The sequence below is a fragment of the Penicillium canescens genome (genome assembly GCF_028828765.1).
Source record: "Penicillium canescens strain IBT 15451 chromosome Unknown utg000002l_segment0_segment0, whole genome shotgun sequence".
NCBI lineage: Eukaryota > Fungi > Ascomycota > Eurotiomycetes > Eurotiales > Aspergillaceae > Penicillium > Penicillium canescens.
In genome coordinates this window covers 2,258,258-2,272,452 of record NW_026703964.1, presented here as the reverse complement: position 1 = coordinate 2,272,452, position 14,195 = coordinate 2,258,258, and the positions used below count along the sequence as shown (strand labels likewise).

Sequence of the window (14,195 nt, the reverse complement as noted above, 5' to 3'; positions counted from 1 at the left end):
AATTATCTCACAACCAGGTAGCAAATTAGTGGCCTTTCAAGGCACTGTATTTTTGGTGTTTGGGTTCTTTTCAGGGTCGTGAGGACTCGTTATTCCATGGTCGCTTGGGGAAGTGTCAGGGTCTACGTGGTTCCAAACGAGATAGAAAACGTAAACTCATCGCTCCATTCGAGCATCTGCTTGGAAGCTGTGAGGTAATGTGTTGAAAAATCAGAAAAGGCAATAAACAGCCAGCAGAGCTCCGAGAACAACAGTCAAGCTGGGAATTGTGGCAGCAACCCCGGTACCGGTGTGGGCAGTAGGAGCAGATGTCGCGTTCTTCTCGTCGGAGGTGGAGGCATTGCCGGTCTTCCGAGTGGCAGTGACTTTCACGTTGTAGTCATGCTTGGAGTCCCAGGGGTAGGGGCTGGTGTAGTTGTAGGTCGCAGTCAGATTGCCGTAGGTCTTCTTGACAATGTCCAAGATACCATGTCCAGCCGAGCAGTCACCCTTGGTGAGAGGAACAGGCCATTCAGCCAGGAACTTGGAGGTCAGGCCGTTCTCTGTATCGCCAGTAGACATGGGACCAGGGTAGGTCTGGTTGAGGGTCAGGTGAGTCTTATCGACGTGGTAATTGACATATCCAGTCTTGTTGGCCACGATGTCGAAGATGTTGGCACCGCAATCCCAGCGGCCCAGAGATGGAAGACCCCAGTTGGCAGACACAGTGGCAATGCTCGAATAGTGAGTGTAGAAGGTGTCGTCGACGGTACCTTGGAGATGTTCGGGAATGGCACCACCGACAAGCACGCTGAAAACGCGGTTGTCGTGCTCGTAGTGCTGATCTTCATCAAAGGTCAGAAGGACGACGGTATTGTTCATGAAGTACTCGTTCTTGAGCAGGTTTGCCATCCAGAGACGCTCCCACTTCGCAGCAAAGGTGATATTGGTGTCATGAGCATCGTTAGTCATGTTGGGGGTAATGAAAGCCCATTGAGGGAGCTTCTTGTTCTTGAGATCATTCTCAAAATCCACGAAGCTTTTGATCGAACGTGCACGGCTACTGTCAGAAACAACGGAGTCATAGAGCACCATGGGGTTATGTTTGCGCACGTAGTCAGGGGCGTGAGTCTCCTGGTTGGAGTAGTTCATTCCCTGGAAACCAGCATGAGGGATGTGCTCCTGATATTCAGCCCAGGAAATTTTCTTGGTTGCAAGAAGATCTGCAACAGAAGAAATGTTGGCGGGCATCCGCTTAAAGTCGTCATTGTCCATTCCGAAAGTGTCACCGCCAGCGGCAGCGCAGTAGTTGGGCTCAGAAGGATGGGTGACGGCATAGAAGTTGGTTCTAGGGCATATTAGTAATTATGCCATCATGCTTGATCCATTCAATGCCCACAGAAGAATTCCCTGAGATGCGAGCCATTTCATGTTCTCGTCCGCAGCAGAGTCCTCAAAATCCTACCAAGATGTTAGTCGTGCTGCCTCTTCAGATATATGGCTTGTGTTATCTCTTACAATGTTCTCCAACCAGACTTGGTAGAATCGATCGAACACCAGCCCCTTCACGTCAGAGGTGGTCACCTCAGGCTTGGTGGTAGCAGCCGCGGCATGAATCTCTGCAAGAGCGGGCTCAGAGACAGTGGCAATCTGAGCCATGGCCGAAATGGCCACAGCCAAGAAAACCGCGATGATAGCGTTCATTGGGATGGACTGTGTCAGTGGAAGTCAATACCACGATGGAAAAGGGGGAATGTGTGAAGAATGTGAGAGGGGTAAGAGGAAGAGGAAGAGGGAGAAGAAGAAACAGCGAAGCCGCCAAGGGACTTTTTGAGCACAGCAGGAGATCTGGAAGATGATGCAGTGCGTGTGACATGGTAAACTTTTGAACAAAGTATACCCCATGAGTACTTGAGGCTCTCTCATTTTGTCAGTGTCTCATCATATCTCTTGGCACCTTGCCAGTACCACTTAGGTACCTTCCGTGTAAATTGTTATGGGAGGATATAGATGCAGGAGCACATGGTATAAAGGAGCTCTCTGGTTGGTCCATTCGATTTGTTCCTGTCCTCAGCCAAGAACCAGGGCTGATGCTTAATTCTCCCATGGTTGGATTCCTGCCATATAAGGCTGACAGGTGTCTCGGGATAGCTTCAGAACTCAAACTGCTCGGGAAGTACAAATCGGATCCCGAGGTTCAGGTTACTAAATAGTTGCGTTCTCTTGATGATATTCGCTCTAGGCTTACTGTTGTGTAATTCTGTCGACGGGTATCCCACATTCTTGGGACTGTTTCCTCCCCATTTTATATCTATAAATGAGCATTTGACTTGTGCATTCAATAGCGGAATAGCCAGTGCGTTTATATCCGTAAATTAATAAAGTATCGAAATCTGCCAGCTGCGGAGAAAAGCCGTGGAGAAATCAGTAACGGTTGATTATACGTATATGCTGAGCCGATCCAATGTCAGGGTCCCCCAAACAAACCAGAGCCTCTAATTGTCCGGTATACAACTCCTAATTTTACGGGTCTTTATTTTTACTCCATTTGCCAATATAGGAACCCGATTAGAACATGATGGAAATGGGACAGTCACGTGAGATACCTCGGCTGCTCTCCGTCTGGGGAACCGAGCGCGGTGAATGAACTCCGCCCATTTCCCCGTGCTTTCTCTCTTATCCACATCCACGCCATGATCTCACGATGAGCTCAACCAACTTCGCCGCCGCACAAGAGCGAGTTCTTGAACGCCGTCGTCTACGAGAAGCCGAAGCGCGCGCACGCCATGCAGCTCAGCAGCGGGCGGCTCCGATCAGCCCGGCCACCGTCCAGCGTCTTCCATACCCGTTGAATCGATTGCCGAGCTCTGGATGGCGGATATGGAACTCTATCAATGGGCGAGATGGCACGAAACCTGCATTCCGCGTGGGACAGGTGGATGCCGAATTGTTAGATGAGGAGCTGCTCGGCTTGATGAAGGGTCAGGTCGGGGATGCCCTCAAATACTTCGGGGTATGTTTGAACAGTCGGGGCGAGCCCGGAGAATGGCGGTAGCGGAAACTGACAATGGCAACAGCCTCAGATACGGGAAGATTGGTCGCATGAGATTCTGTTCGCATTGCGGGCGATTCTCTTCAAGCTATCGATATGGGACCACAATGCGTCATATGGTGCGGCTCTGCAGGGCCTCCAGTATACCGACAGTCGCAGCAAGGGCCCAGTCCATTCACCTCCAACGAAATGGCAGAAGAGTATATATGGCTTATTGACAGTTGGAGGGCGATATGCTTGGGACAAGTGGGAGAGTTGGTTGATCGGACAGGAAGGCGGTTACGATGAGGTTGGTTACTCAAGTGCTTACATTGAACCTACCAGACTGACAGTCACCAAGCCATCACAGGATATCCGCATGCTGTCCCGACTAACGGACCTAATTTCTACCTCGCACTCGATCGCCGCCTTCGTCTCTTTCCTTGTATTCCTTGTGAACGGCCGCTACCGCACCCTGGTCGATCGCATCCTCCGCATTCGCCTTACTCCACCGTCTGCGCAGGCCAGTCGGGAGGTGTCCTTCGAATACCTGAACCGTCAACTTGTATGGCACGCGTTTACCGAATTCCTTCTTTTCCTCCTTCCTCTTGTTGGAATCAGTCGCTGGCGGCGGTGGATTTCTCGCGCTTGGCGAAAGATGATATCTTCTCTCAGGTCAAGCGGCGAGGATGATGAGCCTTCCGAAAAGCAAGGGGAGCTGGCCTTCCTCCCGGAACGGACTTGCGCGATCTGCTACCGCGACCAGAACCCAACCACGACGACTGAAACAGATGTAATGGCGGCCTCTACATCAGGTGGCATTGCTGGATCTGCCCAGACTGACATCACAAATCCATATGAGACGGTTCCTTGTGGTTGTATCTACTGTTTCGTCTGCATCGTGCAGAAACTGGAAGGCGAAGAGGGCCAAGGATGGGTTTGCCTCCGTTGTGGTGAAATTGTCAAGAAGTGCCAGCCTTGGAATGGCGATGTCCTTGAAGAGGCTCGCTCACAGCCTGGCACAGGAAAGATTGTCGGGTTTGCCATGGACGAGGAGCCGGATGAGGCTCGTGGGATCGATCATGATCAAGGAATCTCCGAACAGTCCAGCCCATTGGAGGAGATCACTGCCGACGAGTCCCTTCAGCACTCAAACCAATGGTCTGCCGTTGAGAAAGAAGACGAAGAAACCACGGAAACAAACGGAGATGTCAAGCCAACTTCGGCGTGACCGCAGCCGTAAAATGCACGGCTTGTCATCCGGATGTCCTATTGGGAGAACATCCCATTATCTTCTCTACATGTTTATATAGCCATCAACGAGTCAGCCGCAGTACATAGCGCACTCACACCTTCAATAGAACCCAACGATACCCATATCAATTTGAACAAAATAGCAATCTCATAATCGTACACACCCAATTAACTTCACCCGTATACAGCAAAGCAATCGCAATCCCCCAAATCACGGAAGAACCCAAGAATTAACAGCAGCATAAAACCCAATCCCAGCCCCAATAAGCGGAATGCCCGCCCTAATCAAATTCAACCGAGCCCACTTCCTCAGCAAAGCAGGAACCTCCCCATCCTCCTTCCCCCACTTGGCCTCCTCCTTAGCCCCAACAACCATGCCCTCAGTCCCCTCAACCTCAGCCCCATCCCCGCGAACAGCATGTTCCCTCAACCGACCATTAGTCTTCCCCATAACCATAACCGTGAAAGGCACAGTCCCCATAGTAACAACAGCGGCAACCAAATAAACAGTTGACCAGCTCGATCCGATGATGGGCGCTGGTGCGAGGCTGTCCCGTAGTGCCCACATGGTGTAGAGGTTTGCCAGGGAGGCTGTGCCTGCCAGCCCCGGGAAGATCTTCTTGCCTCGGTCGTAGATGTCTAGCCATTGGTGTGTTAGGTGTGCGGCTGGTGTTCCGGGTGTTGTGTCTTGGGTTAGGGTTTTGTTGGTTGGGTGGCGGGGTGGGAGGGCTAGGTTTGGGATGCTTATTATTGAGAGGGTTGCTATGCCGCCTGGAGTTCGTTTGTGTTAGTTGATGGATGCGTATAGTATAGATATAGATAGATGGCTGATTGCAGATGATGGGGTATGGGTATGGTATCCTCTTGAGGATGGTTATGTACCTGCAGCGACGGCGCAACCGATGGTCCCAATTGCTTGGGCAATTCGGACGTCTGTTGTCATGTTGTTTAGGGTTTGTCTTGATGTTGAGGTGGTTTACGGGTGAGAGTGTTGCAAGGGGAAAGGGGATGATGTAGGTAGGGTTTGGTCATGTGCCATGGCAGTTGGGGATTATATGACGTCGATGCGGAGTCGGGCTCTGCGGCTTTCGGGTTTTGCGGGCTCTTCAACATGCAATCCTTTTAATGTACGATGGAACCCTTTTCACGGATTTGGCGGGTAACTGATCCACTACTGGTCAGATCTCTAAAAATAATCTGACAAGGGGAGTACTGGCAGGTCGTGCGTTGTCGATAGCTCATAGTTCTGGGGTTGGAGATCGCCGAGTTGTCAGAGCTAGGCAAGTTGCAATCACCGTCTTCTATCAGGGGTTTACTATATTATCATAGAAATTCATAACAGTGAAAGATTCATGAGCTATACACTATAATATACTAACAAAAACCAACAATTTGTGGATATCCTGGCGACTAAACAAGTCCCCGAAAACAGTAAAAAAAGGCAAGGCAACATGAATTCATAGCCAACCCCAAGCGATATTACCTCCACATAATATTGCACATCGCCAATCACGGCGTTTTTAGGTGGACACAGTCAGACAAGCCCGACTACACCTCATGGAGCCTCAAACCAGAAGGACTTGCTTACGAAGAGGCAGGCTTCTTCTTCTTCTCGAAGGGACCGTCCCAGTGAAGCTTAAGCGACATGGGGAAGGGGCAGTATGCAGTACCATCGCCACGGAGGTAGTTGTAGTAACCGCCGTCCTGGGGGATCTTCTTGAGCTGGCCCTGGGGACCAGCAGCGCGGCGAAGGTTCTGCAGACGACCAACAACGCGCAGCATAGCGACGAGAGCAATCTTGGTGATCTGCTCGCCGAAGCCGGTGGTAGGACCTTGACCGTGGTTGATGTACGAGTCGATGGGGCGGTCGAGACGGACCTCGTTGGGCTCAGGGAAGACGCCGGCGTCGTGGTTGGCTTCGACGAAGGAGGCGAAGACCTGCTGGCCGACCTGGATGCCGTAGGTCTTGCCGTTCTCCTCGACGGTGACCGGGACCTTGGCCTCGCGGAAGGCGCCAAAGGTGCCGTTCAGACGGATGGCTTCCAGGCAGTAGCGGTACAGTGTCTCGTCGGAGTCGGCGGAGTCGTCCTTGGCCAGACGGTTGATCTCGGCCAGGTGGGCTTTGTTCTCGGGTGCAGTGTAGTACTCGATAATCTGGGTGAAGACCTGGCCTTGGTTGGGGACCATGCCGACGATGGTGGGGATGATGGCGGACCAGGTGATGTCCGAGGCGCTGGAGCCGGCTTCTTTCATGCGGCGGACGGCGTCGGTGCCGAACTCACGGAGGGCGTTGTCGTGAGGACGGAAGCTGTCCATGATACCGGAGAAAAGGCCGCTGTTGGTGTCGGCTTTGACGGTGGCTTCGACGACGGCGCCAAGCTGGCTGGAGACGGCGGAGGCGGCGCGGTTCAGCGAGTACGAGCGGGGAGCATCGACGTCGAAGAAGAGCGCAGAGAAGATAGTCGACAGGATCATGTACATCTCGTGCTCGGTGAAGAGACCGCGGGGGTTCTCCTCGGTCTTCAGAGGGAGACCGAAGAGGGTCGAGGCGAAGTGGACGTGGGCCAGGTTACCGACATCACGGGTGATATCGACCTGGTTGATCTTGCCCAGTTGGCCACCCTTCTCGGCGATCAAACGCTCGGTGACATCCTCGTAGAACTTCTTGACCAGCTTGGGGAACTCCTCGGTGTTAAGAGCCTTGCCGATGGCCTCACGCTGCTCGGCGCCGAACTCACCCTTGCCGAAGAGCTCGCTCATGGAGCGGCCCCAGCTGGGCTGGAAATCCTTCTGGTTTTCGAGGAGCAGCTTGGCGCTCTGGTGAGAAACCAGGTTGATGCGGGGCTCAATGAAGGCGGGTTTGTCCCAGGAGTAGTCCTGCTCACGGCCGAGGTTCTTCATGATGTTGCGGTTCTCGCTGGGGATGGTCATGGGGTAGTGGGCATAGATGGAGTCGGGCTTGTAGTAGTTGGGGAACGCGCGGGTAGCAAGCTTGTAGAAGACACAGCCCTGGTTGATGTTCAGGTCATAGCGGCACTCGTTGTAGCCCCAGTTGGTCAAGTTACGGGGGTTGTAGTCAATGGTGTAGTGACGGTCACCACGGACGAGGGCGACGGCATCAGAGAGCACGGCACGGGAGATGGTGTAGGTAGGGGCGATACCAACACCGGGGATCATGGGCTCCTTTGCCTCCTCAGAAACGATACCGGGGTACAATTCAATGTAGTCGGGGTGCTCGTACAGGTGACGCAGAGTATCGGCAATCTCGGGGTTGGAGTTGACCTCCTCAAAAGTGTCGTAAGTCTTCAGGCCGAAGTGCTTACGGAACTCGTTGAGGGAGCCGACGTTCCATCTACGGGAAGCCTCGATACCGAGAATCTCAATGGAGCGCAGGGCCTTGGGCACGTTGCGGGGACCGAAAGAGCTGGCAACATCCTCGGTAGCGTGTGTCAGAATGTTGACAAGCTCCTCATCCTTGAAGAAGCCACCCTCGCCACGCTTGAGGCCGGCGAACTCGCGCTTGGAGGGATCAGCATCGAGCCTACCCTCAACCTTCTTCATACCTTGAAGCAACTCATGCATGGTGACCTCTTCAGCGGGCTTGCCCATGAGGTCATAGTAGATCTGCTCGATCCACTTCTCATCACCCTGACTGATGGTCGAGTGCCAGCGGTAGGCCAGGTTGAACTCGACAGAGCACTGGTTACCGAGACCAGAGGGAGTGGCACCGGCCTTCTCCATCTGAGCACGGGGGTCCAGGCACCAAGTGGAGTTGGTGCGGTTCAGGTTGACAATGGTGCGCAGATAGTCGTACAGGGTGATGTTGATGTACAGACCACAAGTGATGAGACGACCAGTCTGGAACAGGTCCTCATCACGCTTGGCCCAGGCGGCTTTGGTCTCCTCCTCGGACATACCAGGGCGGGGCTTGCTGAAGCGGTTGTTCTCGTTGATCTCGGCGAGCTGTTCAACAATGTGGTTGTGGAAACGGTTCAGCATGACCAGGAGAACTCCGCAAGCAGCAGGAAGGGCCTGCAGACGACCCTCGGAGAAGCAGTCGGGCTTCAGCTTTCCGTCCTGGTGGGAACGGATGAGATCCTGCTGCTCCTTGACATCACCGTAGAGAATGGAGAGGTCCAGGTAGGCGGAGGTCTTGTTCAGGTGCTGTTGACGGTAATCGGTCTGGAAAATATCTAGGAAGCTAGCGCATTAGCGTGTGAATGTCAATTGTCAGCGAAGCAGACTTACCGTGAATAATCAGGGAGGCCCAGTCGAAGAAGACACTGGAGACCTTGTTGGGGTGAGGAGTAAACTCCTGACGGGCGAAGAGGGTATCGAAAATCAGACCGGCATCAGGAAGTCCAGAAGGCTGGATGGTGAGGGGAGGAATAGTGCGGCAGTATGCGGTGTTAGCAGCTCCAAGCCACGGGAGAGTAGGGTTGTTGTTGCTGCCATCAGCAGAGCGGTACTTGAAGTCGTCGCCCATGTAACTATTCCCAGCGTTAGCGCGCAATTGCAAGGCGGCCTCCAATTGGTGAATCCTTACGAAAGAGGAGGGTGAGGAATTGAGTTCCATAGCTCATCCAGGAAGACATTGGTAAGTTCGGTACGGTTCTTGGAGTTACCGGGCAGATCGGCAACCATCTGGATGATGCGCTCCATCAGGTAGGTCTTGTCATCGACAAGCTCGCCGGAGGCCTTGTTCTTGACGAGATCCTTGACAGTGTTGACATCGCGGAAACCGAGCGACTTGATGTCATTGATCAGACCAGAAGACTGGTCGTGTTTCAGGAAGGTGCCGTCACCGGTCTGGTTGGGCAGAGGCTCCTTTGAGGCGTGAATGGCCTGCGCAAACTTCTCGAAGGTTGCGACAACCTCGGCGCGCTTCACGACGTGGCTCTCCTCCTGGTTGGAGGTGGCTTTGCGTGCGGGGGAGACCTTGGAGAAGCGCTTGTTGGGCTTCTCTGCGCTCTTAGGCTCACTGTCGCCATTGTCCTTGGACGACCGCTTGAACTGGGTAGAGATTCTCCTCAACATTGTGAATAGAGACTGACAGAAAACAGAATGGTATCACAGAAACAAAAAAAGAAAAATTGGGTATAAAAAGAGTCAGAGATGGCTACCAAGGGCCAGATTAGGGGAAGAAGAAGGGGAATCTGACGCGCGACGGAGCTCGAAGCATTTAAAAATGAGCGCGGGCGACGCAACTCAGCTGCAAGACTGTGGAGCAAGTAAAGGTGGCGGATTTGTTATCGCCAATAGTTGATTGACTGCAGGGACTGGATCTGATTGACGGAGAGACCGATCTTTCCAGACCTGAACCTGACTCAGGGAGTACGATTACCAGACCCCGCGTGGTACAAGCTCAATGCATCCAAAAGAGGTACAGTGGGGACAGGGCAGTGGGGACATAATGATGAAAGGTCCGAACGCAGTAATTGATCATCATGCATGACGGCCAGTGGACAGCTATGTTCCTGAGAAAGGGGGCGGGGCAGGCGATTGGACACGGGATGTCTATACTGTAGATGTACAATTTTCATCTGAGCATCGTCATAATATCATTTGTCCATAGTACATGCAGGCTATCCAAGCTGAGCTAGGTAAGCTGAGAAAGTTGAGAGACAAGATCAGCGCATGCGTCACAATCTTTCCAAGGGAGGAATATCCCTACAGATCAATTAATGTGACCTCTGTAATGCATAAACAGCGGTGTACAGAGAAGAGATTTCCCGCATGGAAGTCGAAGCTCCACACTGAGGATATCAAGATCGAGCTAAATCGACACTAAGTGGGGAGTGTTTGCCGGTCTTCGCTCGCTCTGTATCTCCCGATCGGATTTGGCAGTCGCAAAATACGGTGGCTGGCTGACCCGGTTCTGAGTTGGAGGGTGCTGTCATACCCTTTATTCTTTTCACCGACGACAATTCGCCTCTGCTGTGTAGGCCTTGAGCATAGACCATACAGACGCAAGGAAGGTCGAGGATGTGACAGAGAACAGGTTGTTATCAAATAAAGAAATACACAGCCGTAACAATGTTTTGTCTTGTAAGATCGTCACGGCCCACCCGTTCGCCCACTGACTATGGATTTTTAGTCCGTCGAGTGGCGAACGGGCCGCTTACAACACGAACCACATTGTGTTGTCTGTCATTGGCAGCTGAGTCTGCCAGTCATTGTCAGGAATTATTCAGATTGTGATGTATCGTGTAGCTGAACCCCACCTTCAGGGTCTCCCTTTCCTCGTGGCGCATTACTCGAAATTCCAGGAAGTGTGCCCCTTGAAAAAAGCAAAGGAGGTAATTCATTAACCTGTCAACGTGAAGAAAAAGATGAGATGTCGTGGAAGTTGACTCCAGACAAACACAACCAAACAAATGAACCACGGATCGGGCATTTGCCTGCCCGGGGGGACACGGCCACTCCCGAGGTCCTGTATCCAAGCATAACCTATCGTCAGTATCTGAGATCTCTTCTCGATACATTCCCCTTTCTTCGGCATTCGATCTTCTACTGGGCTTGATACATTAGTATACCCTAGGTTACTGAGCGCTGGAGCCCGGCCCACAATTTCCAGCCATCCGGGTCCAACCTTTTTTCAGATGGGATTTAGCGCGCATTCTCGGAAAACCTCCTGAATCCCAGTTTCTGCATGTGCACTCAAGGTCTTGATCTCAATGACCTCAGAGAACAGAGTCTGGGACCCGGTCCGTGTCCCTCCTTGACACAACTGAATACAATTCTCAAAAGGTGGGTGGGTCGCGGTCCAGGCGAGACACCCTTCACGAGCGAGGGCCGCTAGCAGGGTTGCACCAGTAGAAAGGGTTAGATCCGATCGCTGACGGCCGAGCCATCCAGGTGGAGGAACACTTGCCCCCCTTACGACGCTACTCAATTTATTGGTGGCCAACACGCTCTCAGAGGTTGGAGAATGATCGACAGTAATATCCCGAACACCAAGAGAGATCGGCTCCTATCTGCGCTGTGCTCATAGGCCAAACCCCGATGAGCAGATGGGTCCAATAGTCGCGTAGCAACGAAGGTTTGTACGGAGTAAAATCTGCACGTCTCCCTTTTTGCTTTTTGTCTCTTTAGCCCCGTACTCCTCATACATATCTTTCTTACATGTACATGTACGGTATCATAGGATTCCACCCTTCATACACTACTGCGCAGGTCCGGGCCGCGCATTCCTCGTGCAGGGTGTCTCGAGTCAGGTTCAGTCCGGTTTGCAACTATCACAGATTAAGCAATAGTATTCGTTGCATCTCCATTGAATGGTATGCACTCCTACTGATAACTGTGAGCTCCGTTCTGTGTAACAAAACAAAGTCGGATCCTGGATTTGGGGACGCTAGATACGTAGACTGTCCATCCCCGGAGCAAATCCCAGAAACAATACGACCGTGTAAGGAAAGATCTGTGATTAGAATATGCCAGGCCGGGGCCCGCCCGTCAGCCCACGCCAGCTTGACGTATTCTTTTCCAAAGCTGCAGCGATCGGCTAGTGGGTTAGACACCCTTATATCCCCCTCCCTGCTGGGGCCGACGTAGACTCTGATTCGTGTAATTCACTGTATCCAGCTGCATCTGCGGAGTGGGCTTCGCTGGCTTGATTTTTCTCCCTTTTCCCGTCTGTTATATTAGTATCCTTAAGAGCTGATTATTACTGCCTGAAGTTGGAACAACTCTTACCGACTGAATCTTTTTTTCGTCGGCATTATGGCGCACGGTTACGGACATCAAGGGCCGTCAGGCATCCCGAAGCAGTTCGTGCTCTGTTTCGATGGCACCGGAAACAAGTTTGCCGGTGATGAGTCCGACAGCAATGTGCTCAAGATTTTTCGCGTAAGTGGGACACAGGGCCAAGAGTCTTGATGCGGTGTTGACAAGTCGCAGATGCTCGACCGCAGCAAAAGCCACCAGTACCATTACTACCAGCCTGGTATTGGCACATATGTGACATCTAAGTCGCTCTCCAGTCATGGCCGCATCCAGCGTATCAAGTCTGCGTATCAAAAGGCCAAGGACTCGGCGGTCGGGTCCTCCTTTGACGAACATGTCATGGGTGGGTACAAGTTCTTGATGCGATACTATTCCCCAGGCGACGAGATCTTCTTCATTGGCTTCAGTCGTGGCTCATATATCGCGCGATTCTTGGCCGAGATGCTCGATTATATCGGTCTGCTCGAAGCCGGAAATGAAGAACTGGTTCGTTTCGCGTGGAAGACATTCGCGAAATGGCAGCAGCGATCCGACGACACGGAAGAGGAACGCGAAGAGAAGAAGAAACTCTTCACGTATATGAAGGCCTTCCGTGAGACCTTCAGTCGTCCCATCTCGCGCATCCGTTTCATGGGTCTGTTTGATACCGTGAACAGTGTGCCGCGCTTCGAGTCCGCGTGGATGCAACGCACTAAATTCCCCTATACAGCACGCAGTTCAGCCAGGGTAATCCGCCATGCTGTGGGAATTGACGAACGCCGTGCCAAATTCCGTCAGGATCTGATCTCTGGCCCTCGCCCTCGCGGACAGAAGCACCACCGTCATCGCCACCATCTGCCCAAGAACCCGCTTGAGAGTCACATGGAGCGCCACCGTGATGCGCAGCGTCATCTGCATCTTTTCCACCAGGACCACAAACAGCAGAACGAGGAGAAGACCGACGAACGCCCGGATGCTGTCCCATCCATTCGTTTCAATGACAACTCCGAAGAAGAGAAGCAGAACGACAAGGCCGGGCCTGAACTTCAACTTCCTGGCTGGGGACCTCATGAGGGGGAGTCATACTATCACAGCGCGCAGCACTCGCACCATAACTCTCAACAAACCTCTCGCGCAGGAAGCGAAACCGGCACCATGCAGCAACATGCATACCGCGCACCCTCACCCCGACGCAACCTCGCCGTGCCAAAGGCCTCAATGGAAGACCTGCACTCGGTACAAAGCAAGGAATCCTGCCACAGCGGACACTCAAATGTGCTCTCCGTACACATCCCCGGAGAAGAATCAGGCGACGACGAAGATGACCAGGACATCCACGAGATCTGGTTCCCAGGCTGCCACGCAGACATCGGCGGAGGCTGGAAACTGCACGATGGTGAGATGTGGGCACTCAGCCACGCGCCCCTTGTGTGGATGACCCAGGAAGCACAAAAGGCCGGCCTCGAACTAGACGAGCGCAAGATGAAGCAGTTCCAGTGTCTGGAGGAGTTCAAGGGTGACTACACTCCTATCCGGGAGGAGATAAATGCGCGCCGGCCGAGTCGTTGTGTCGAGGGCCACGGTGATGACGCTGATATGTTCCGTTCTGCACCTGATGAGAAGGAGCGCTCGGCTGCTAGCCGTGATTTCTGGCATGCGCTGCATACGTCCAGCACGAAGGGTCTGATGCATGACTGTCTCATGTTTAACCAAGGCATTCCTGCTATGTCGGTTATTACGTGGCGCATCATGGAGTGGTTGCCGTTCCGTCGTATGGATTTGCAGCCTGATGGGTCGTGGAAGCCGATTAGCTGGCCCCTGCCTCGTGGCGAAGTGCGTGATGTGCCGAAAAATGCTGAAATTCACGTTTCTGCTATTCGCCGTATGCAGGCCAACAAGGATTACCGTCCTGGTAATGTGATTGTTGGTGGCGGTGGTCGTGGTATGCGTGTTGCGCCGGAGGAACATGGTATGGGTGAGTGGGTGGTTTGCAGGAATGAGGGTGATCCAGTGCGTGAAACTTATATCCGCAAGGACGTCACTAAGTGTAAGGAGGGTGAGGAGGAGAAGCCTCAAAAGACTAACCCTGTGTCCTAAGATATCCCTGTTTTCTCTTTTGTTTTGTTTTGTTTTTTTTGTTTTTTTTTTGTCTTCCTCTACACGCCGTCACTTTGGCACTTTTTCTACTATCTAATAGGTAATTTTATTCGAGAAGAGCTTGTATCAA

The 14,195-nt window shown here is 52.6% G+C and overlaps 5 protein-coding genes across 5 annotated transcripts; 2 read left to right on the top strand and 3 right to left on the bottom strand.

Moving 5' to 3' along the window:
* Nucleotides 1–210: 210 nt before the first annotated feature.
* On the bottom strand, nt 211–1,683 carry N7446_002060 (acid phosphatase PHOa; the record flags this gene model as incomplete). Its single annotated transcript, XM_058510809.1, has 3 exons — nt 211–1,327; nt 1,379–1,440; nt 1,498–1,683. The coding sequence occupies 3 exons, from the start codon at nt 1,681–1,683 to the stop codon at nt 211–213; spliced, it is 1,365 nt and encodes a 454-aa protein (XP_058376345.1).
* Nucleotides 1,684–2,683: 1,000 nt separating this feature from the next.
* N7446_002059 (pex2/pex10/pex12 family protein) lies at nt 2,684–4,241 on the top strand (the record flags this gene model as incomplete). The annotated part of the gene is made up of 3 exons (XM_058510808.1): nt 2,684–2,992; nt 3,057–3,320; nt 3,372–4,241. The coding sequence occupies 3 exons, from the start codon at nt 2,684–2,686 to the stop codon at nt 4,239–4,241; spliced, it is 1,443 nt and encodes a 480-aa protein (XP_058376344.1).
* Nucleotides 4,242–4,475: 234 nt separating this feature from the next.
* Nucleotides 4,476–5,207, bottom strand: N7446_002058 (anthrone oxygenase family protein; the record flags this gene model as incomplete). The annotated part of the gene is made up of 2 exons (XM_058510807.1): nt 4,476–5,035; nt 5,147–5,207. 2 exons carry the CDS (start codon nt 5,205–5,207, stop codon nt 4,476–4,478), a joined length of 621 nt encoding a protein of 206 aa, XP_058376343.1.
* Nucleotides 5,208–5,848: 641 nt separating this feature from the next.
* Nucleotides 5,849–9,301, bottom strand: N7446_002057 (peroxidase/cytochrome P450 family protein; the record flags this gene model as incomplete). The annotated part of the gene is made up of 3 exons (XM_058510806.1): nt 5,849–8,457; nt 8,513–8,754; nt 8,811–9,301. The coding sequence occupies 3 exons, from the start codon at nt 9,299–9,301 to the stop codon at nt 5,849–5,851; spliced, it is 3,342 nt and encodes a 1,113-aa protein (XP_058376342.1).
* A 2,332-nt stretch (nt 9,302–11,633) lies between these two features.
* N7446_002056 (T6SS phospholipase effector Tle1-like catalytic domain-containing protein) lies at nt 11,634–14,065 on the top strand (the record flags this gene model as incomplete). Its single annotated transcript, XM_058510805.1, has 2 exons — nt 11,634–12,112; nt 12,164–14,065. Exons 1-2 carry the CDS (start codon nt 11,987–11,989, stop codon nt 14,063–14,065), a joined length of 2,028 nt encoding a protein of 675 aa, XP_058376341.1. The 5' UTR covers nt 11,634–11,986.
* Between the last annotated feature and the right edge of the window lie 130 nt (nt 14,066–14,195).